This window comes from Vipera ursinii (assembly GCF_947247035.1).
Source record: "Vipera ursinii genome assembly, chromosome: 2".
In the NCBI taxonomy this organism is placed as follows: domain Eukaryota; kingdom Metazoa; phylum Chordata; class Lepidosauria; order Squamata; family Viperidae; genus Vipera; species Vipera ursinii.
In genome coordinates, this window is record NC_139513.1 from 152010531 (window position 1) to 152033434 (window position 22904).

Below are 22904 nucleotides of genomic sequence, written 5' to 3' on the forward strand. Positions count from 1 at the left end.
CATTCATTTACCTGTGGTTCACTGAACCATGGTTTACTCAAATGTAATTTTCTTGCTCCACAGACAGTACTTAGGTAATTTGTGGTTTAACACTGTTATGAACACAACTGTAGCAAAAGCAAAGGCTATCATTTATGGGGCTGCAAAAGTCTGGACAACCATTAGCAAAAAAAAAAAAAAAAAAGAGAGAGAGAGAGAGAGAGAGAGAGAGAGAGAGAGTTTTGTGTATCTCTTTGCTACCACCTAGAGGGCATCTGGATATCTGCACACTATATATAATAGCCATAGCTGAATCAGCTAATTTTCAAGTTAATATGTGTACTAAGAAGGAACAGAACCTTGGAAATAGTTGCTTAACAAAATAAAGTTAAATACTTCTATTAGGAATTTGCAGAGAATATTTTAGCAGCTCATTTCAGGTGGACACACAAACCAGTCACCATTTTTGCCTGGAACAGAAGAGGAAGAGGAAATTTGAATTACTCCATTAATAACTTCAGTGGCCTGATTCTGCGACCCTTCTGTGACTCTTTCAGGAATTCCTAAGGATAAGATTGAGTCACAGGGAAGTCAGACTGAGATGTGGCACCATGTAGATTACGGTCTGTTTATGTCTGGGAATGCCCTTTGTTCAAAGCCATGGTCTACTCAGGAAAAGGCGGGCAGGCTTTCTCAAGTCGTATTTTAAGGCTTTTGAATTCTTTTGAAAGGAAATTTGATAAACAGAAGTGCAGATTCCTAAAGCCCATGCCTGCCATCAACTCAGATAACTACAGGAGGTTTCAGGGGACAGTGCTCTTTGTGACACCAAATGGCAAAACCCTGGTTGTGTGGGCTGCTCTGGAGCCCCAATAATAGCACACTAAATTAATGGCTAATGGGGCAGAGAGAAGATTCCCCACCCCCATGTCGCCCGCCCTCTTGGTTTTTGGTTTCTTATTTAATCCTCGTAAGTTTAATAATTTTGCATTGTCTTTTTTGCCTTTTTATCATACGGTAAGTGGCACAGGATTGCTGTAACAGTTAGATGGTCAGCATGTAAATTTAATAAGTAAATAAAAATAAAGAAGCCTCCCTTTTTTCACCATTAGCAAATATTCACAGATTTTCCAGCTTTTTTTTTCCCCAGAAGGCTAGTGCAATCTCAAGGTTTTCTCAGAAGATGTAACACCCTTAGGAAGTAAGCAAAAGTATTTCCAGGTTTTTAAAAGCCCTCGGAAGACTGCAAGTGCTCTAGGAAGGCACTTGCCTCCCTTTCAGGAAATACGCAAGAGCCAATTTGTCCGTCTACAACTCAAACCCAGAGCTACTTTCTCTAGTTGGTCCTTAAATAACGGAAGGACAAAAGGATTAGGAAGAAGGGGCAATTAGAGCTCACCCTGGCGCTATGCACTTTGGATAATTCCACCCACTTGGATGGAAGCTAGTAATTGTGCAAGCTTCCGGTTTGATTGAAAATCTTTTGGAAAAAAATCCCAAATAGGTATGTTTTGAGTTTATAGTTAGTTGGAACACAAGGGGAGTTACATAAGGCAACTGTAAACAAGAAATTGATATGAAGCCGTCAAATGATGTAGCCAGGAGAATGGCGACATCTGCTGGATAAAAGTGTGTGTTGGTGAATTTTGCATCTGACCTCGACTAAGGGAACTGCATATATCAGAGGAGGCAGATCTTGGTTTGTTGCAACAAAAACAAGGGCCCCACAGATTCTTCAGGATTAGCAAATAGTCATGGATGAAAAGCCAATTCAAGAAAAATCATGCCTGTTAAAGCACAAGCACAAAGAGACTTGAGGGACTTGAAATGGTTAAAGCAAAAGGATGTGAAAAGTAGGAAACAATTTATTATTCGAGAAGATGCCATAAGATTCTTTAGTACTCACTGACAAAGTACATCATTTTAAAACTATTTATAGAGAGAAGAAAACAAAATTGGAATAAAAATATACTTGTTTTAATTATATTTTAATTACCTGGGACATAACTATTCCATCTTTGTTGAATATGAAATAATTTCTATATAATATGTGAAGTGGCCAAAGGAAGGAACGTGCAAGCACATTATTTTTTACCAATTATTTTCTAATATTTTTATGATTTTATGCACACATTAATCTAATTATTAATAAATTACAGAATAAAATTTACAGAATAAAATAAATAATATTGAACTCAAGATTGACTTAACAGCCTATTCTCTTACGTACATAAAATGAAAGGATGTGTTGGTCTATAAGAGCTGCTTTCCCAAATATCACCACATCAATTTTGTCTGCATTCTGTTAAACTAGCTAAGGACAAAGAAACTCACAAGTATTTTTGAAAATGCTATATCTGTAATGGTAATGGTACTTTTTAAGTTGCACCCTGTTTTTTTGTTGTTCCACCAGTAAAATTAGATGGTACCTATAATGTTAATTATTAATATTTATTTATTTATTTATTTATTTATTAGAAGATATTACAGAAATTATTACTGAAGAAATTAAATATTCAGATTAGAGAGAGATACAAATAGGCATCAATACTATGTAAATTACTAGCACGTAATATGCCTCCCACTGTTTTGGTTTCTGCTCAGTATGTCATCCTGGAGAAACTCTAATCTATGTGGTTGCCATGAGTTGAATATAATCCATTCATTCAATCAGTTCTGTGCAGTGCCCGCTATCTGAGGAAAGCTGAAAACATTCTTAAAACACTCATCTCATCCCAGACATTGTTTTTTGAACTATTACTGTTATATACTGGGCTCATTAGTAATACCACGTGGGTTGCTGGAGCAGCTAATGGCTCTCCAGCAACCCAGACTACAAGTCTCCAGCACTATAATTGGCTATCCCTAGGCAGCAATGGTTGTTTCAAACCTATTGGCTGCCACCTAGGGGCTAGACTATATATTGCGGCTAGTTGCAGCTATTTGCCAGTAGTTTCTACACAAAATAAACTATGAGTTTCCCTGTACTCAGTTACCTCGTCTTCATTCCTGCGCCAAAGAACCTGCGACTTAACACTTACCATCTAGCAGACCATACAGGATAATAAAAACAAAGATAAATAGGCTGAAAAATACTTTTTATCGCAGAGCTGTAACCATATTAAATAATACTGTATAGTGCAATATTGAAGAGCAATATCAGGCGCAGCACAATGGTGAACAGAATGTGAAGGATGTGTGTATATAATATGTGTTCTATCTTGTGTGTAGTGTTCACTGTGGACAGCACTTAATTTGGTTGTGAGATACACAATGACAATAAAGATATTCTATTCTCAACACAACTTAAGCTGGTTCCAGAACTTTATCTTCAATGAAATGGGTATTATTTTTTGCTGATTTAATAATAATAATAATAAACTTGGAAGGGACCTTGGAGGTCATCTAGTCCAACCCCCTGCTCAGACAGGAAACCCTATACCATTTCAGACAAATGGCTGTCCAGGCCCTTCTTAAAAACTTCCAGTGTTGGAGCATTCACCACTTCTGGAGGCAGGTTGTTCTACTGGTTAATTGTTCTAACTGTCAGGAAGTTTCTCCTTAGTTCTAGATTGCTTCCCTCCTTGGTTAGTTTCCATCCGTTGCTTCTTGTCCTGCCTTCAGGCGCTTTGGAGAATAGCTTAACACCCTCTTCTTTCTGGCAGCCCCTGAGATATTGGAACACTGCTATCATGTCCCCCCTCATCCTTCTCTTCATTAAACACCCAATTCCAGCAACCATTCCTTGGTTTTAGCCTCCAGTCCCTTAATCATCTTTGTTGCTTTTCTCTGTACTTTCTCTAGAGTCTCAACATCTTTTTTATATCATGGTGACCAAAACTGGATACAGTATTCCAAGTGTGGCCTTACCAAGGCATTGTAAAGTGGTATTAGTACTTCACGTGATCTTGATTCTATCCCTCTGTTAATGCAGCCTAGCACTGTGTTGGCTTTTTTTGGCAGCTGCAGCACACTGCTGGCTCATATTGAAGTGATTGTCCACTAGGACTCCAAGATCCCTCTCATAGTTACTAGTGTTGAGCAAGGTACCCCCTATACTATACCTGTGCATTTGGTTTTTCTAGCCTAAATGTAGAACCTTACTTTTTTCACCACTGAATTTCATTTTGTTGGATAGCGGCCAGTGTTCAAGTCTGTCCAGATCCTCCTGTATCTTAAGCCTGTCTTCTGGAGTGTTGGCTATTCCTGCCAGCTTGGTATTGTCTGCAAATTTGATGAGTTCCCCATCTATCCCCTCATCCAAATCGTTGATGAAAATGTTGAAGAGCACTGGGCCCAGAACAGAGCCCTGGGGCACCCCGCTACACACTTCCCTCCATGTAGATGCAGTTCCATTGAGGACCACACACTGAGTACAGCTGGGCAGCTAGCTACAAATCCATCTGGTGGTGATGTTGTCTATCTTGTCAAGTAGTAGGTTGTGATCTACTTTATCAAATGCCTTACTGAAGTCCAAGTAAATTATATTTATTTAAAAGACCTATGGGATTGAGACAATAAAACATTTGGATTATAGTACTGTAATTGTAATTATAGTGGGGTACCTCAAAGTTCTATCTTTGAGGGGAGCTCAACAAATTTGCAGATGATACCAAGCTGGAGAGAATTGCTAACACTTTGGGAGATAGGCTCAGGATTCAGAAAGATCTTGACAGCACTTGAGCATTGGGCCCTAGGCAAAAAGGTGCAGTTCAGTGGTGAGAAAAGTAAACACGTGGACTTACAGTAGGTGGGAAAAATCAAATGCAAAGGTATAAAATAGCCAGCACTTGGTTCAGCAGTAGTAACTGTGAGAGGACCTAAGCATCCTGGTGGACCACTATTTGAGTATGAGCTTGTAATTTGCTGCTGCAGCTGCCAAAAAGGCCAACACAGTACTGCATCAACAAATATCATCAAGATCAGGAGAAGTAATACCGCTTTATACTGCACTAGTGAGGCCACACTTGGAATATTGAGTCCAGGTCTAGTCACCAAGATACAAAAAAGATGCTGAGGCCCTTGAAAGAGTGCAGAGAAGAGCAACAAAGATAATAAAGTGTCTGTAGGATAAATCATACCATGAATGGTTGAAGGTATGTTTAGCCTATAAGGCAGACATAAGCTGTCTTCTGGTACTTGAGGGATTGTCACAGAGAAAAGATTGACCTATTCTCCAAAACATTTGAGGGCAGGACAAGGAGTAATGGGTGGAAGCTCCTCAAAGAAAAATCTAGCCTGGAACTAAGGAGAAATTTCCTGACCGTGAGAACGATTAATCAGTGAGATAGTTTGCATCCCAGAGTTAGGGGTGTTCCATAACTGAAAGGTGTTTTTTTTTAAAGGACAACCATTTCTCCAGGATGGTATAAGACCACCCCCCCTGCCTTGGACAGAGGATTGGACTAGAAAATCTCAGCTGTCTCTTCCAATTCTATGATTCTATTCTACTCTAATTGAATTGTTTCCTTTTCCTGTTCTTTTAAGAATCTGCCTTTCTTTAAACTAGAAAAAGTCACAGTCAAGTGTATTTAAAGGAAAACCCTTCCCACCCTACTTCTGAGAACACAAGTGCTTCAAACAGGTCCATGCTACAGTAAGATAAATGACAGCACAGCATGCTGCTCCTCACAATAACTCGGACAGGGTGGTTGCAAACACTGGGAGATTGCTAGAAAGCAACAAACTCGCTACTGTACTCCTGGTGGGGATCCAGACAATTGCAGTCTAGATGCAGGCAGCTTATGTTCTTCTTTCAATTTATTCTTTCATAAAGCAGATATCCTGTTTAGCATCAAAATCAGCAATCGCGTAGGTTCCTTCCTTCCTTCCTCAATGAGTTCTATTTCTCTACAGCACTTAAGTCAATCGCCTTCGATTTAAATGCATTTACAGATTATTTTTGACCTGGGTACTCGGACTCGGATGGATCTCTGGCTTTATTTCCTGAATGAGCCATCTGGAACACCCCTTGGAATATTTCCCGCCTTTTCCTTCCGCCAACAAGGAAGGGGAAAATTAAGCCGCGAAGCTCACTACTACCCTAACATTCGGGTCTCTGCGTCCCCGAATTACAGTGCCGCCCACATTAGCTTCTCCCTTTCTTCACCCCAAAATGGGCTGGATTGTGACGTAGCTGGGAGGGAATGAATGGAAAGCCTTTCGTTTGAACGGTCTTTTTTCTCCCTACCTAACCTTGGCTTCTTCTAGGTTGGCAAAAGCAGCTGGGAATGATGGGAACACAAGAGAAGCCGGGTGGAGCGATCTTAAGATGTTTAAGAAATCCTTTGGCAACCTTTCCTTTGCCTTCTTAGCAAACCAGGGTAAGCAACCTTGGCCCTTTTATGACTCGTGGACTTCAACTCCCAGAATTCCTGAGCCAGCATGGCTCAGCTTGGAAACCTCTCCCTTTCCCCTCAGCATGGCTGGCTCAGGAATTCTGGGAGTTGAAGTCCAGGAGTCATAAAAGAACCAAGGTTGCCTACCCCTGCTAGGAAGATCGACGTTTGTTACTGCATTAACTTACTATTGCTGGTAGGGTAATGGTGGGTGTTGAAATCTAGTTCACAGGCAGGGTTGCTGGAGAAACGGCGGGTCGAGTTCGGTCTCTGCAGGATTTTGATGGCCTTTTAAACCCTGCAAAGGGGAAAGTTGTGTGCAGAAGACATGAAGGCGAGAATTATCGGTTTTGATCCGATGAGAAAAAAAGCCTTTGCCTAATCGCGATGTAGCATCTTTCAGACATTCAAGTGTAGGGACTATGGTATACACCTCATGTTCTGAGTTTATTCATTAAAATTTGAGAGCATGTTCCTCATGAAGTTTTATGCCCTTCAAGTTGAACTTGGGCTTCTGCTATCTTCACAGTGTTTTATTCTCTCCTCCTCCACAAAAATAAAAATAAAAAAATACAATTTGTCCTTGGCTCCTTCAACTTTTCTTTGGCTTTCTTGGGGAAAAAAATAAAAGATTGTCATGAGATAGATTGTCCTGGACAAAATCTATTTGCTTGCTAGGAGTCAAAAGCAACTTGATAGCACATGATTAATCTTTGTTTTTCAAATGGAGTGGGCTTATCTGGGCTTTCCTTGTGGTCTCCTATCCTAATGCTAAGGAGTTATGATTTCTTAGCAAAGGCCCAAGAAGCTTAGCCTGCTGCCGCCCAGCCCACTAAGGTTATATTGTAGAGACCTGCATGCAATGTATCTCTATTATACAATATGTTAAGCAAAGCTTTTTTTAACTATGTTTTACTGGGGAAAAAATCACCCTTGGCTTGTTTCAGACAACCCAATGTACTGCATAAACCAGCCTATCCAGCTTCATATACCATTAAGCCACAAAGAGCAATTCATATTTTTACTTAATGTATTCTGAATCCAGCTACAGAAAGATAATAAATAACATTTACTGAGCTTGAATTCCCACTAGCTGCATGTAACCAGCAGGTCTTTCTAATTTATTGTACCTAATAAGCCAAAATGATATTGGCTACAGATAATACTTGTTTCATTTAGCTTCAGGAGAGTCAGAAATTTCCATTTTGAAATTCTGAGAAAAGTAAATAAAACAGTGCTGAGCAAACTGGTATGGAAAGTGGAAACATGGAATAGAAAAAAAAAATAAGAAAAATAGTTTCCTCAGGCTTCTGTTTATAAAATCTGATCCTCATAGTTCTTGATTTCTAAATCTGATAGGCTGAATCCATCCTTTTTTATTATTATTCAAAAGCAAGTTGCGAGGATCAGGCATTTTTGCTAAATGCAGAAACACCAATTTCATTTATTTGTTTGTAAGAATAAGGACTTAGCATTTGTATGAGATGCAAGAAGATGCTATTTTATCATAGTACTTTTGTCAAGAAGGATAGAGGTGGTGAAATTGCTATAGAAAATCCAGTGAATGAAACTGATTTTAAAACACTTTTACAGTAAGATAAAGGGCAACTCAAAGTCCAGTTTATTTAACCAATGCCTATTGGTAAATTATCAACTTGCTAATAAGGAAAATTGGAAAAGAATAGAGTATAATACTTTTTAAAAAACTATATTTTTATAAGAAGCTCTGTTGGAAACAATATCTTCCCAATCAAAAGTATTTCCCCAACTTATATAATAACAGTCCAAAATTACTTCAAACATTATAGTTCACTTCCTAAATAAAAATCTGTCTACCTGCAAGAGTGACTGAAAAATTAACAAAACACATTGAAGCTGAGGGAAGCCACATATTAGAGTGCTTTTTTTTTATCACCCATAGCCTTATCATCCCTAATATTTGTCTGGTGGCAGCCATCTCAGCCTGTAATTCTACTTCACCTCCAGTAATTGAGCAGAGGCAATAATGGAGAAATTCTATTTTTATTTTCACAAATTAACATTTCCAGCCAGACCTTGAGATTAATGTTATATATCTCAAGTTTAACATCAAGGTGTCAATTAAATTGATGGGAAGTATTGTAATTGCACCTCATTTAACATGATTCTGTTTGTGTAACACAATAATTAAAATCACCAAGAGTGAAGCAAACTAGAGAAATCCCAGGAGATGAAGTTCGTAGGATGACAATGAGCCTGGGACTATAAATCAACTTCTCAGGATCATTGTGATGTGGAAATGGAGAGCCCAGGGTGCCATAATCATCATCTTGGAGGAAAAGATTACTTGGGGATAGTGTGAAATAGTTGTTTCATGAGATGAGCCCTTTTTATGGTTTGCCAGTTTTCTGTCAAGCAATAATTTAAGTCCATTCTCTTCTAGCAAACGCTTTAGTCTCTTGTTGCTAAATTTGGCATATTAATAATTTTAACCTTTGGGGAGCTAATCTTTGCTTCCAACATCAGCTAATTAGAAATGTGTTTCATTTATTGTTGTTACTTTATTATATTTTGTAAGATTGATTTGAGTGACTCCTTTTTTAGCATGGGAAAAGTGAGATGGAAAGACCTGCACCTCTTTGTTTTCATTCACTGTGAATGAAAAACATTTTACAATGCAGCTAAAGAAGATGGTTGATGTAATAAATGCAAAGATAATGTTAACTCTATCATTAAATAAATGCATAATACTGATAATGGCACAATAGTCAAGCAAAGCAAAATGCATGTTAATTTAATTCTTTATTACAAATGTTGACCAGCTACACAATCTCAATTAACCAAGTAAATACGACATAAAATGAAGGGGGGGAAATGAAAATGTTTGGAAATATATACATATAATAAAAAGGAACTCCAGAATATTTGTTTATGTCTTCCCTTCAGATGCCGAACCTGCAATTTCATTATGATTTTTTTCAAGCTTCCCTAAGCTTGATTTTCCTGGTACAGGTAGTCCTCGACTTATGATTACAATTGAGCCCAAAATTTATGTTGCTAGGTAAGACATTTGTTCAGTGAGTTTTGCCCCATTTTCCAACTTTTCTTGCCACATTTGTAAAGTGAATCACTGCAGTTGTTTAGTTAGTTACAGGGTTGTTAAGTGAATCTGGCTTCCCCATTCACTTTGTTTGTCAGAAAGTCACAAAAAAAGGGGATCACATGACCCTGGGATACTGCAGCTGTCATAAATGTGAGTCAGTTGCTAAGCGTCTGAATTTTGCTCATGTGACTGTGGGGATGCTCAATGGCTGTCAGTGTGAAAAACGGTCGTAAGTCACTTTTTGTGATGTCTTGAATTCCTTAGAAGAGAGATGAAATAGAAATATAATCAGTCAATCAGCCTGCCTGGGTTTTGGAGTGTGGTCCGAAACCAGGTTAACAGTATGCCCAGTATCGTGGAGACAGTTACTCCAATTACAGAAATGAATGGCATATTTCCAGCTTAATGATACCAGAATCTGTTGTCTTCCAATTTGTTTTTTAGTGTTTTTCAGCATGGATGTATTTTTACAAGAACATATTTATTCCATATCTAAATTAATGCACAAAGCACCATATAGTTACAATCACAAATATTGCATGTCTAGTTATGGTTCTAGGTCTCAAAGCCAGGTTTTTTGTATTTTTCTTTCTTTAAAGAAATTTGCAGTTATGATATTTGAATACGTCGTCTCCCCCCGCAACTTTATACTGACAAGATTCCAGTAATTTGGGGTTAGCAAAATATTTGGAAATCGTAGTCCTGACTTCCATTTCCCGATGGTATTTGCAATAAATTAAACCTGTGACTCCAAAGTAATATTCACTGAGTTTGGGGTTTATGCAGGAATGGTCTCTGGTTTTATCTGGAGTTTTGGATCTCTGCTAAAGTCATTTAAAAAGGCAGGTTGTTGGGATGGTTTTAGAGTCTACTAGAGGGTTTTTAAAATTATTATTATTATTTATTATTATTAATTATTATTATTTAGTTAAAGAGAAAAAGTAGTATTGAAGATGAGAGAACCAAGGGGGGAAAAAAGCAAAAACTGCAGCCAATAACCAAAACTATATAAAGACAACAGAAAGAACAGATTTTCATAATTAATAATTTGGCGAATCCAGCTTCTGAAACAAAATACTTCTGGCCTCTGATGTCCCTAATGGATTTTAATCATGGAGTGGTTAAAACGTAGTTTTCTTTTCTTTTTATTTCTAACAAGAGCCACTTGGTGGATATTTTCATGATGTAGTGTTCATTTTAGTAAACTTTCTTTCTCAATTTAGCTTTGTGTGTGTGTGTGTGTGTGAGAGAGAGAGAGAGAGAGAGATTTGGGGGTGGGTGTCAGAAATGAAACCTAGATTAGGTTTAATCATATTCAGCATAATAGCTTGGTTCATACCTTCTAATAACTTATAGTTTTAAAACGAAGTGTTATTGAACAAGTGGAGTGACTGGGTTTATAAAGCCCAGATTAAACGTACTTCATGTTGAACTGTAAGAAAATAACCAATGTGTAATTGAGTCTTCATGTGATGATTTGGTATTGCATTCTCTCAGCTGGATGCAAAAGAGTAGATTAACATCAAGAAACAAGTAACACTGAATAACATCAGTCTTGTTTATTACTAGATATATCTAAAGCTTTTAGGAAGACAGGATTTTTCTCCAAATGTCTGGAAAGTAGGGCAGTCTAATTAGGAGGGATGAATTCCTCTCTCAGTTCTTTTAAAGCAAGCAATAAAAAGGTAAAGGTAAAGCTTCCCCTGCACATGCGTGCTAGTCGTTTCCAACTGTAGGGGCCGGTGCTCATCTCCGTTTCAAAGCCAAAGAGCCAGCGTTTGTCCGAGGACGTCTCCGTGGTCATGTGGCCGGCATGACTAGACGCCAAAGGCGCACGGAACGCTGTTACCTTCCCACCGTGGTGGTCCCTATTTTTCTACTTGCATTTTTACATGCTTTCGAACTGCTATGTTGGCAGAAGCTGGGACGAGTAACAGGCGCTCACTCTGTTACACGGCACTCGGGATTCGACCCACCAAACTGCCGACCATCTGATCGACAAGCTCAGTGTCTTAACCCACTGAGCCACCACGTCCCTAAAGCAAGCAATAAAACAGGTTAAAGGCAGGGAGATTCAGAAGTACAAGTAGTCCTCGACTTATGATCACAATTGAAACCGGAATTTGTTAAGTGAGCCATGCCCAATTTTACAGTCTTTCTTGCCATGATTATTAAGCAAATCCCTGCAGTTGTTAAGTGAGTCGTGCGGTCGTTAAGCAAATACATCTTTCCCCCATGGACTTGGCTTACCAGAAGCCAACTGGCAAGGCTGCGAATGGTGAACTCGCAGCCCCAGGGCACTGTAGCTGTTGTCAATACATGCTGGTTGCCAAGAGCCCAAATATTGATCACATAACTGTGTGGAATGTTGCAATGGTTGTAAGTGTGAGGACTGGTCGTAAGTCACTTTTTCCAGTGCCACTGTAACTTTGAATGGCCACTAAATGAACGGTTTAAGTCAGGGGTCTCCAGCCTATGGTCCATGGCCCGGGCCGTGGCCTCTTGGCTACCGGACCCCTGGAATAGGTGGCCAGCCTGCCCCACTCACGGTAGCACCGCTGCGCGGGCACTACCATCCCCAATTGTGCATGCATAGGGATGAGCATGAGCTTAAATGGACTCCAGAAGATGGTAGAGGACAGGAAAGCCTGGAGGAACGTTGTCCATAGGGTCGCGATGGGTCGGACACGAGTTCGCAACTAACAACAACAGGGATGCTAGCACTGCCAACATCACGCAGGTGCTAGCAGCCCATTTGTGCTTATGCATGGGCATCAGTGCACATGCCATGGGCGCATGCGGTCCATTTGTGCATGCTAGTGCTGCCATCGTGCGCACACCCATTTGTGCATACACGCACAGAGCCACACACGCACGCATTTGCCTGCTGCTCCCTTTCTTTCCGGGCTGCCAAGCTGGAAAGGTTGGGGAACTCTAGTTTAAGTCGGGGACTACTCTTATGCTGGATCCCATTTTGATTTGTTCCTCTCTGGATGATCTGTTGGCTTCTCCCGGTCAATAATCTTGTAGCCGGGAAGTCCTTAATTGTAAAGGTAAAGGTAAAGGTTCCCCCGCACATGCGTGCTAGTCGTTTCCGACTCTAGGGGCCGGTGCTCATCTCCGTTTCAAAGCCGAAGAGCCAGCGCTTGTCCGAGGACATCTCCGTGGTCATGTGGCTGGCATGACTGGATGCCAGAGGTGCACGGAACGCTGTTACCTTCCCACCGTAGTGGTCCCTATTTTTCTACTTGTATTTTTACGTGCTTTCGAACTGCTAGGTTGGCAGAAGCTGGGATGAGTAACAGGCGCTCACTCTGCTACGCGGTACTCGGGATTCGACCCGCCAAACTGCCGACCTTCTGATCGACAAGCTCAGCGTCCTAACCCACTGAGCCACTGCGTCCCTCCTTAATTGTAAGTGCTGCTAAACTGCACTTCTCCAGAGATTATTATGAAGGATATTTTCCCTTAAAACAAAAAAATGGACAGGAAAAAAGATTAGCTCACCTCAGGAAATCCAAAGCTATACGAGGCTCCCTTCATTGTTCCTTTGTCTTCTTTCCCGCTGATAAGAACCGTATTGAAACAGGACCCTTCCCAGGAACAGAAGTGATTTATACAGAAAGGGGCCATGAGCACCAGCTGCTAATTTGTATGCATTGTTTCCGATTAAAGTTCCTGTGAAGACATCACTTTCTTCTTTAGATTATGCTCGCAGTTGTAAGATTTTTTTTTTAAAGAGGGTTTGGAGTCATGTTGAATTTACACACCCAATGTGAAGAAACAAAAAGCAAGATCTAATGCTTTTTCACTGATTGCTCTTCTAGGTTTAGCGGATCTGGGTGTCACTTCAGAGCAATATTGGGAGGGCATGATTTATATTCGCTCTCAATTTTGGAGACCAGACACTAAAGAAGTGGAGTTTATAAATAGCTGCTTTAAGAACAGCATTTGATTTCAGAATGGAGCTGTTTCAAGCCCTTTTATTTTAGGTTGTCTTTAGAAATCAATAGATTTTTCTGTCACCTGCAATTTAGCTATCTATTTCAAAGTAATAGAGGTAATTTGATACTGGTTATACTGTATCTTGTTGTTTTCCCAAGTTGCCCAACTTTTCTCATCAACATGGTTGAGAAAAAACAAAGCTAACACTTTTTCAGCTTCTGACTTCCACTGAAGCATGGCAGTGTCTCAATTCCTGGCAAATAGATGGGGAAGAAATGGAGGTAGGGATAGATTTTATTTTCCTGGGCTCCAAGATCACTGCAGATGGGGACTGCAGCCAAGAAATTAAAAGACGCTTGCTCCTTGGGAAGAAAGCCATGGCAAATCTAGACAGCACACTAAAAAGCAGAGACATCACCCTGTCAACAAAAGTGTGAATAGTCAAGGCTATGGTCTTCCCAGTTGCACTGTATGGCAGTGAAAGTTGGACCATAAGAAAGGCTGAGCGCCAAAGAATTGAGGCCTTTGAACTGTAGTGCTGGAGAAGACTCCTGCGAGTCCCTTGGACTGCAAGGCGATCAAACCGGTCAGTCCTTGAGGAGATCAACCCTGACTGCTCTTTAGAAGGCCAGATCCTGAAGTTGAAACTCAAATACTTTGGCCACCTAATGAGGAGGACTCACTGGAGAAGAGCCTAATGCTGGGAAAGATTGAGGGCAAGAGAAGAAATGGAAGACAGAGAATGAGGCGGCTGGATGGAGTCACTGAAGCAGTAGGCGTGAGCCTAAATGGATTCCAGAAGACAGCAGAGGACAGGAAGGCCTGGAGGAACGTTGTCCATGGGGTCGCGATGGATCGGACACGACTTCGCAGCTAACAACAAATGGCAGTGTGTCTTCCAGCCCTACTTTTATTTGTAAGTGGAAGATTTTACAGCATAGGTGCGTTAAGATTACTGGAGGATTAAGGCATCTATTTTACCTGCATTTTTAAGGGACGATTTTTGCTGCCAACATGTAGTATTGTAGGGGGGCTCTGAAGAGGGCAGAAAGGAGGTGGAGACCCACACACGGTCTGCAAGTTGCTCACTCCGGCACTAATTGTGGCATTACTTATATACTGCACATGTCAAGACGTCAGCTGCAATATCTTATGGATTCTATACACAAAGTCAACTCCCAGATTACCTTGGATGTAACTAAAGGGTGTTCCAACTAAGCAAAGTCGGAGAGGTGATCCAGGTAACTGGCAGTCTGTAAAGAAGGGAAGATAGAAGCCGCAACATCATAACTGAAGCCTTTGCACATGCATGAACATAACAAAACAGACAATGCTCCAGTCATGATCCGACAACTGTCATCTCATCTGCGTAGACACCAATGCTGATTACTGCCTTGTCCTAAGACGGGCACCACTTCTGGGAACAATTTTGAAGATTCTGCAGTACATCAAGAGTTTTTCCACAATACACTCAAGCAGTTGGTTTCTTCCTTCCTTCCTCCCTCCCTTCCTTTTCTTCCCTCCCTCCCTCCTTTCCCTTCACTCACTCACTCCCTTTATTTCCTACTTAGTACTGCTCAGCAGCTTCCATTTATCACTAATCATCTACCTCCAGAGTAGTTCCTCTAAGCTTCAGTGTTCTTCCTCTCACCCATCCAAGTGTTTTTACAATATCATTCAGGTAGAAGAGTGAGGGGAGAGAGCAGTTCTCATGTCTGCAATCGATTACTGTACCGAAAGCAATTCTGTATTATGATTAAAAAAATTTAAAAGTCATAGAATGCAAAGAATTGTAATGACATAATGTTTGGCGTAAGATGAGAGCCCCAAAGGAGGAGTAGGTATTCGATATTTATTTGAAGATCTGGCATTTCATTTAAATAAACAAAAGTGACTGACCCAACATTTCAAATAAATTAGTACCAAATGTCAAAACAAAATTAACAATGAGGAAAATGGATTTTTGTAACATCAAACTTTTAAAAGCCATTGACACCAAAGGGCAATAAAGCAAGTATTTTATTGCCCTACAAATATTTAGAGCACCTTGAATCATTTTCATTGCTACCTGATCATTCTGGTAGCACCATCAACCTAGTGTACTTCAAATGTACCTGTGCATCCAGGTCTACTTAAGAGACTCGGAGCCCGGTTTGAGCATGGGAATATGTTCTTCAGTCTGAAGCAGAAAGCAAAATTTTGGCAACAGCTTTGCAGCCAGTCTTAGAAGCCAGTCACAAGTTATTGCTGAACATGACACATCCACTCCCAAATTGCATACATAGGCTGTTGCCAAAGGACATCTCACTTGTTGGCTTAGCTTTTTTTTAAAGCTATGCCAACATTAGATTTTCCAAAATCGAAGAGAATATCCTGATAACTCTTAATATACAGAGATAGGATGTATCTTGCCCAACTAAAGCAACTGTAGTAATTATGAACACTGGTGTTTTCCACCAGTATTGCCAATTTATTTCTGAATGTGAGGATTGGAAACTTGAATAACCATTGAGAGGGGGAAATTTCAGAAATCAAAGTCCAGTACTGGGCGTGTCTATTTCATTTCTGCTTCTAGATGCATCCTCTCATAAAGGTCTGGAAATGAAATTAAATCTTAACACCAGAATGTGAAACCAACAAATAAACCTGGCCGTGCTAAACTCTAGGTATGTCACCAATGATGGTTAAAAGGGATGAGATGGGAGGGCAAGGTAGGTCACGTTTACATAAAGAAGTTGCTTCATTGCACAACCATCATCAACTTTTACAGCATGAATATATGACTTGGGTAAAATGAGAGGCAAATTATCAAAAGCAGAAGAGGAGTTTTCCTACCTGCAATAAACCTAAGCATCAGACCATGCAAGTTGGAACTGTTTAGGTATATAATTGGGTCCTGCATTTTACAACGAGAGATACCATTGTATCTTCTATCTCAGATGTGAGACAGAAGATATGAAACTTGTTTGATGTGGAGCAAACCACCCCCTACACTATTTTTAAAAAGCTGCCTTTTTATTCTGGAACTGGATTGGAGGAAAATGAAAATGGACTATGGACTTCCAAGCTGCTTTATAAATAAAAAAGAACATGGACAATTGCAGAAAAGGAGAGGAAATGGGGAAGTGAAAGATCAAATGCAAAAGATGGGATTTCAAGTAAGAAAAATATATTTTATCACACGTGGCTTTCTCTTTTTTTTTTAAAGCTACCCTCATGAGGGCAAGAAAGCTACTTCTCAAAGGGAAAGCTGTTACTGTACCACAAGGATTGCCTCCAACCTTAATTCTGCATTGAACCAGCTTTATAACAAAGCTTGGGGAGTACAAGGTTGCAATCCTGTGCACGCTCAGGCAGCATTTTGAGTAATCCGTTTAGCACTATATTGTTTCTTGAGTTGAAACCAGGGTGGACTTTTGTAACCAGATTGTGCATAATCTGTATCAGGGATTTCCAAATTTGGTAACTTTAAGACTTGCAGATTTCAATTCTCGGAATTCCTCAGCCAGTCATGCTGGCTGGGAAATTCTGGGGAGTTGAAGTTGGCAAATCTTAAAGTTGCCAAGTTTGGAGATCCCTGATCTCTATAAAAGAAATCACCCCCCCCCCCAGTTCTGTCTCTCCAAGTGCCTGAATGTACTTGAACAATCACAGTGTCGAACACTTTTATCCAGAACCTGAGGCATTACTTGAACAATGCTAGCAGAAGCCGGAAAGAGCAGAGCAAATTAAACTCAGCGATGAGAGCAAAAATCTTCAGGATATAGAAGCTCTGAGCAAACCCTTGTTAGGCTTCCTTTTTAACTCAAGCTCAGAAAAGAAGGTTGACTAACCTTTTGAGAAATTGGGACGAGGGAGAATCATTATCGGATATTTTATTTCTATTCTTTCATGGTGATAGTTGTCTTTGAAGATTAGGGACACTCATGAATTCCAAAGCCTCCGTAACCCACTTGGCATGCTCTTACATTGCTAGTGCAACGGCCACACTTCTGGGACCAGCACTAGGCTGAGGTTTTCCACCAGCGATTAAGAAAGAGGGCCTACAGTGGACTTCATTGGGATCTACGTTCTTCTTTTCGCTAATCAACTTTCTCAAGAGGAAGCAACAGCAACTGGGTTTATTTGTCCTTCGTAAAAAGGTAGGATTATCACGGTTTCCCCTTAGATTTCACGGTCCTACAGCTTCCACCCATTTCTGGAGAGAAGGATTAGGGGCCCAGTTTGGGGGAAAAACAACAAGAATTCAGAATGATTTTGTGCTAAGCAGAATCTGCAGTTTAACCACGCCGAAGCAAATAGTGTGCTCTTTAATCTAGCTCCAGAATGAATTAGACTTGCACGAAAGAAAAAGAAACAAAAAACAGCCCTCCCCACAATAATTAAGCAAAACAGGCAACCAAAGGATTAAACGAACATGTCTTTCATGAATGCAACACACAGGAATATGCCATAGGAAGGAAAGAGGAGATGAAACACATTGGAATAGGATAGGACGACATAGGTGGGAAATCTACCAACAATTATTTTGTCTAAACCTAAAGAACCTGAAGCGTGTTGTTGCTCCACCTTCTATTCGTTCCTCTTTATTTTAAGGTCTTATATGTTGGCTCATAGGGCTCATGCAGATTCCCTCCCTGGAGGATTACGGCTATGAAGCGTTTCAGAAATTTCTTTTCAATGTTCAATGTTCTTTTGCATTAACTGCAGGATATTGCTTAATTTCTAGAACACCACCTCTCAGTATTCCAGAAATCAGAAGGTAACAGAAAATTGTGAGTCCTTCTAAAGCTTGTAAGCCGCCCTGAGTCTTCGGAGAAGGGCGGGATATAAATGGAATTAAAATAAAATAAAAATAAATAAAAATTATTGATCCTTTGCATCAAGTGGGAGGCTCCTTATTAGAACTATTACTTACAAAAATGTACCTATTCATACCCACAGAGGAGGATTTCTAATTGGGAAGAGGGTACCAAACTCTCCCTTTATTTGTGACGTTCTCCAGTGTAATTGTCTTCCAGCCATTTTCCTCATAACTTAGTGAACTGAGATGTGCAAAAGATGATAGATAGATAGATAGATAGATAGATAGATAGATAGATAGATAGATAGATTGACAGACAGAGAGGGAGAGACAGAGAGGGAGATAGATAGATAGATAGATAGACAGACACAGAGGGAGAGACAGAGAGGGAGATAGATAGATAGATAGATAGATAGATAGATAGATAGATAGATAGATAGATAGATAGAGATAGATAGATAGATAGATAGATAGATAGATAGATAGATAGATGAGAGAGAGAGACAGAGAGAGACAGAGAGGGAGAGACAGAGAGGGAGAGAGAGAGAGAGAGAGAGAGAGAGAGAGAGAGAGAGATAACAAGTTCAACACCCTAATTTCATCCATAGCTCTTCACCTTTTTGTTACCTCCTGCATTTTGCAGGTGTTTGCCAATCAGAACCATTTTTCTCACTCAATGCTCTACCTTTGTCAATAGTCCTTTAACGGCCTTCATAGCTGATCTCATGTACAACCTCTAAAGAGGTCTGTTTCCCAGTGTAACAGATGACTCTTCATAATTTGACTCTCCTTCCTGCTTCTTCTTTCAAGGGGAAGCTCTGTCTCCATTGCCAGTGCTTGACTTGTACCCGCTTATTTCAGAACCAATCAACATTTGGTTTTTGTGCAGCATAGAGGGGTGTTTCAAATAAGTAACGCTCGGTTGACGGTGGTTGAGGGGATTTCATCTATTCATGATTGAGACAGCATCAACATTGTTCAGAAGAAAGAGTTCAGGCTGAGAAGTGAGTCCCAGATGATACTAGACAAGACAAAAAAAAGAGGTTGGTGACAATTAGAAATGCTGTTTCAGAAGCAAAATCCAGAAATCAAATATCATGAGATCACCAAATTCGCCAGGATATGATTAGCCTGTAAAGGAACCACCCAGGAAATGGCAAGCAAAGCTGCTTCTTATTTTCCAGAAGATGATTTCATTGGCTAACCTAGGTTTTTTTGTGCAATTCTGACACAATTCCAAGCCAAGAGAGGGCCTTAGTTTCATGAAGTACGACCCTATTCTAATTTTTCCAAGGTTGTTTTCATCTCTGAGTTCTAATAGATATTTTGAAACCAACTTTTAAGCATGAACAACAGCAACAAAATCTATGGATTTTAAGAGAAAATTGGCATCACACACTTTATTTATTTTTTTTTTTGCTAGGCCATAATGCAATTTGACTGAATTCACACATTTGCTGAATGCGAAACAGACCACATTATGGCTCAGCACAGTGGGTGAACCCAGCCCATTACTAAATATCCAAATGACTACTTAAATATTCAGATCTATTTCCAGAGATGCTTGATTTGTCAGGCTCCCTTTTAAAATAAAGTGAGAATGAGCATCCGGTGTGCTACAGTACTGAGCAAATTAGAGGCGATAGGTTACTTGACAGTCAATCACAGCAACGCACAATCCAATCACCGCATTCCAAAGTAGGCACCACTGGCGATAATTCATTATTCAAGAGGGCTGAGCCAGGTTCTAACGAAGCAAACCACTCCCAGCCAAAAATCCACATTGGTGAACTTGCAAGTTGATTACATCTTAGGCTAGAAACTTTTCTTCTTCGTAAAATAGGATGATTCTAAAGTCATTCTCAAGTGTCCTTGAAGTTAGAAGTAGTTCATGGAGATTTTTTTTTGTTCTTAAAATCCAATTAATGACCTCTCTTTTATACAAGGGGCAGACCTATTTGGCTTATTATTCTAAGGGTTAAAGCAAATGAATCTTTGATAACGTAGCGGCTATTGTTTGGTCCTATTCTACTATTCCTTGACTAAATACAGTGGGTGCTAAATCTGGGCAAGAGTTTGTTTCGCGACTTGTTGAAATTCTAAAGAAGGATTTTCAAGATCTTCTGAGCATTGGCCTCAAAGGTGAAAGGCTGGGTGTCGATCAAGCTTGCCCGAGTAGGTGCCTTCCTTATATCTGGAATTTTATATTTACAATTCCCATTATCCCTGGCTAGCATAGCCATGGAAATGAGAGTCCAAAGCAGGAGGTTGGGAGAACCTTAGGTTTCTTGAAAACAATGGAGAACCAAATCCCCAAGGACAGATTGTTCTCTCTCTTTCTCACTGGGCCTGTTCTTTGCAGCTGACACTTGGAGATCAGCTTCCTTGCTGAAACAGCAAGTCATGCTTTCAGCAATGCCTGATAGAAATCTTGCTCATATTTTGCCCGAAGCTGCAAGGCAAATGTTTGCACCCGAATAGGCGGTGTTTCGAACTGTAGATGATTGCTAGCAAGTATGTATGATAGGGAGTTAATTCCCTCGTCTTTTTATGCCTCCTCACAAAGCTGTAGTGATATTCAGGAAAAAAAAGACCCTGGTATGGAATCATTCAGCCTGGGAGGATGGGATCTCCATCTTGCAAATTCTAGTGCTTCAGATGTTCATGCAGCTGATTTGAGACAATGCATTTAGGGGTAGGAATACTGTAGAGTATGTTCTGTTCTGCATAAGTGCAACAGATTCATGTTACCTTCAGTTTAGCTGTAGCAATTGCCAGGGATAGCCATTAGTTAAAGGGTGTCAATATGGCAACCATTGCCATTTTGAATATTTAGCACACACCTCCTCCTTGCAATTGCCCTAACTTAACTGGACATTCCATTAATTTGTATCAATTTTGTACAAATGAACATTTTGCAGATTAACAAGATACTATCCATACTACTCTCTGTTGCGCTGCTTGGCTGATGAGAACTTTTTTTAGTTTATGCTTGGCAATCATTTATTTTTCAATTCATGTAGAAACATTACTATTTGAACTCCCCCCCCCTCTCTATTACTTAGAGTGAATTGTTGGATTTGACTTCATTATTGGATTACGTGTTTTCATTCCTTTGCCCCTTTCATTGTAATAGAAGGAGTGCGCTTTCCTTACTCATGATCTGTATCTGCTTTAGGAAATTCCAGAATTCCTATTCTGGAACACATGCGTGGATCACTGAATCAATGTAAGCAAGCCTCATCAGATTTTTAGTATCATGTAACTGGGGCTTAAGATACAGAGAATAAAATTTCAGCTGTTAAACCATTTGTTGTAACTAAATCACACCAACACTCATTCTTATTTAGACTCACAGGTTGAAGACTAATTGCAACGTCAATTTCTCACCAAATTATTTGTGTGCTAAGAGAAATACACTACGTTAATATTTCAAGTTATTTTTGCATTCCTAGTATGGGAAAGAACTGATCTGTAATGCGTTTCTACCTGCTATAAAAATGATGCGTGCGGATTACTATGAACTAGGCATAAATATCTTCTATACCTAGCAAAATATTAAAAAATTCAACATGGGTTGAGTGTTCATACTTGGCAGTGCTTCTCTCTTCCTTTCACTTGGAATTTGAGTTTAAAAGGATATAGTTCAGTTTAAAAGTCTTTCAATGTTCTTGGGAATCCAAGAGATTTAAAAGTCCTTTTCGAAAAATCAGGGCTGAGGTTGGAGAGCAGCAAATGTCCTATGTTTGAAGGATTATTGTATGTACAACGGCAGCTTAATTTTGATGAGACTTACAACATGTCATTCACAGGACATTATTGGTGGGGTTTTTTATTTTTGGTTTCTTAATTTTATCTTGGGGTTTTAGAATTGTATTCCAATTGTTTTAACTTGGGCAATCATTTAATCTCTTTTTAATGTTTGTATTTAGTATTTTATTCTGCCCTGTGAACCGCCCTGAGTCCTCAGGGAGAAGGGCGGTATAGAAATATTATTAAATTAAATTAAATTAAATTATTAATCTTAAAATGAGTACCCTTTTCTAGCACAGAAAAACAACAGTCTACGATTACCTGGCAAGTAGATGAAAGCACACATTCATTGTTCTGGCTTTTACAAATATTGCTTTATATCTCAACTATTGCTAAGCACATTGGTTTGTGCTTAAATTGTAAGCCGCCCTGAGTCTTCGGAGAAGGGTGGGATATAAATAGGATTAAAATAAAAAATAAAAATAAACTTGCCAGACCTATATTAAATATTTCAATGAGTCACAATTGCATTTGAAGGCTTTGACTTTTTTCCCCCCGAAGCCATTTTTTCCTTTGTATACAGTGTATTAAATATTACCAAACATTTGTGTGTTTATAAAATTATGTGTTTTCCATATTGTAGGAATTGGAACGTTTTTTAGGGAGAAAAACAATTACTTACGCTTTCCAGTTCCTTTAAAGCTGGCAAAGAAAGCTTGTCACAGGAGAAAGAAAAAAAATGCTCATGATGTGTAGCATGTATATAAGAGGATGATTGCATTAGTTTTAATTTAATCTGTATATAAAAATTACTTGGAATATACTAGAAATATATTTTCTTAGTGGGAAATATATAAGCCTTATAAGGTTGCTCCATTGGCCAAGAATCTGTTAACATGTTTGTTTCAGCAAATTAGATCAATATTATGGCTGAGGAGTCATACGAAACACAAACAACCGTGTGTGTGTGTGTGTGTGTGTGTGTGTGTGTTTGTGTGTGTGT

The 22904-nt window shown here is 39.6% G+C and overlaps 1 protein-coding gene across 6 annotated transcripts in view; it reads right to left on the minus strand.

The window, feature by feature from the left end:
* Positions 1-18524: 18524 nt before the first annotated feature.
* Positions 18525-22904, minus strand: part of SLC11A2 (solute carrier family 11 member 2) — a 63575-nt gene continuing 59195 nt past the window's right edge. For all 6 annotated transcript variants that reach the window (XM_083353050.1, XM_083353048.1, XM_083353051.1 and 3 more), the window contains one exon: positions 18525-19169. In XM_083353050.1, the coding sequence (XP_083209176.1) occupies positions 19092-19169 (78 nt within the window). In that variant the 3' untranslated portion in view covers positions 18525-19091. The remainder of the gene's footprint in view (positions 19170-22904) is intronic.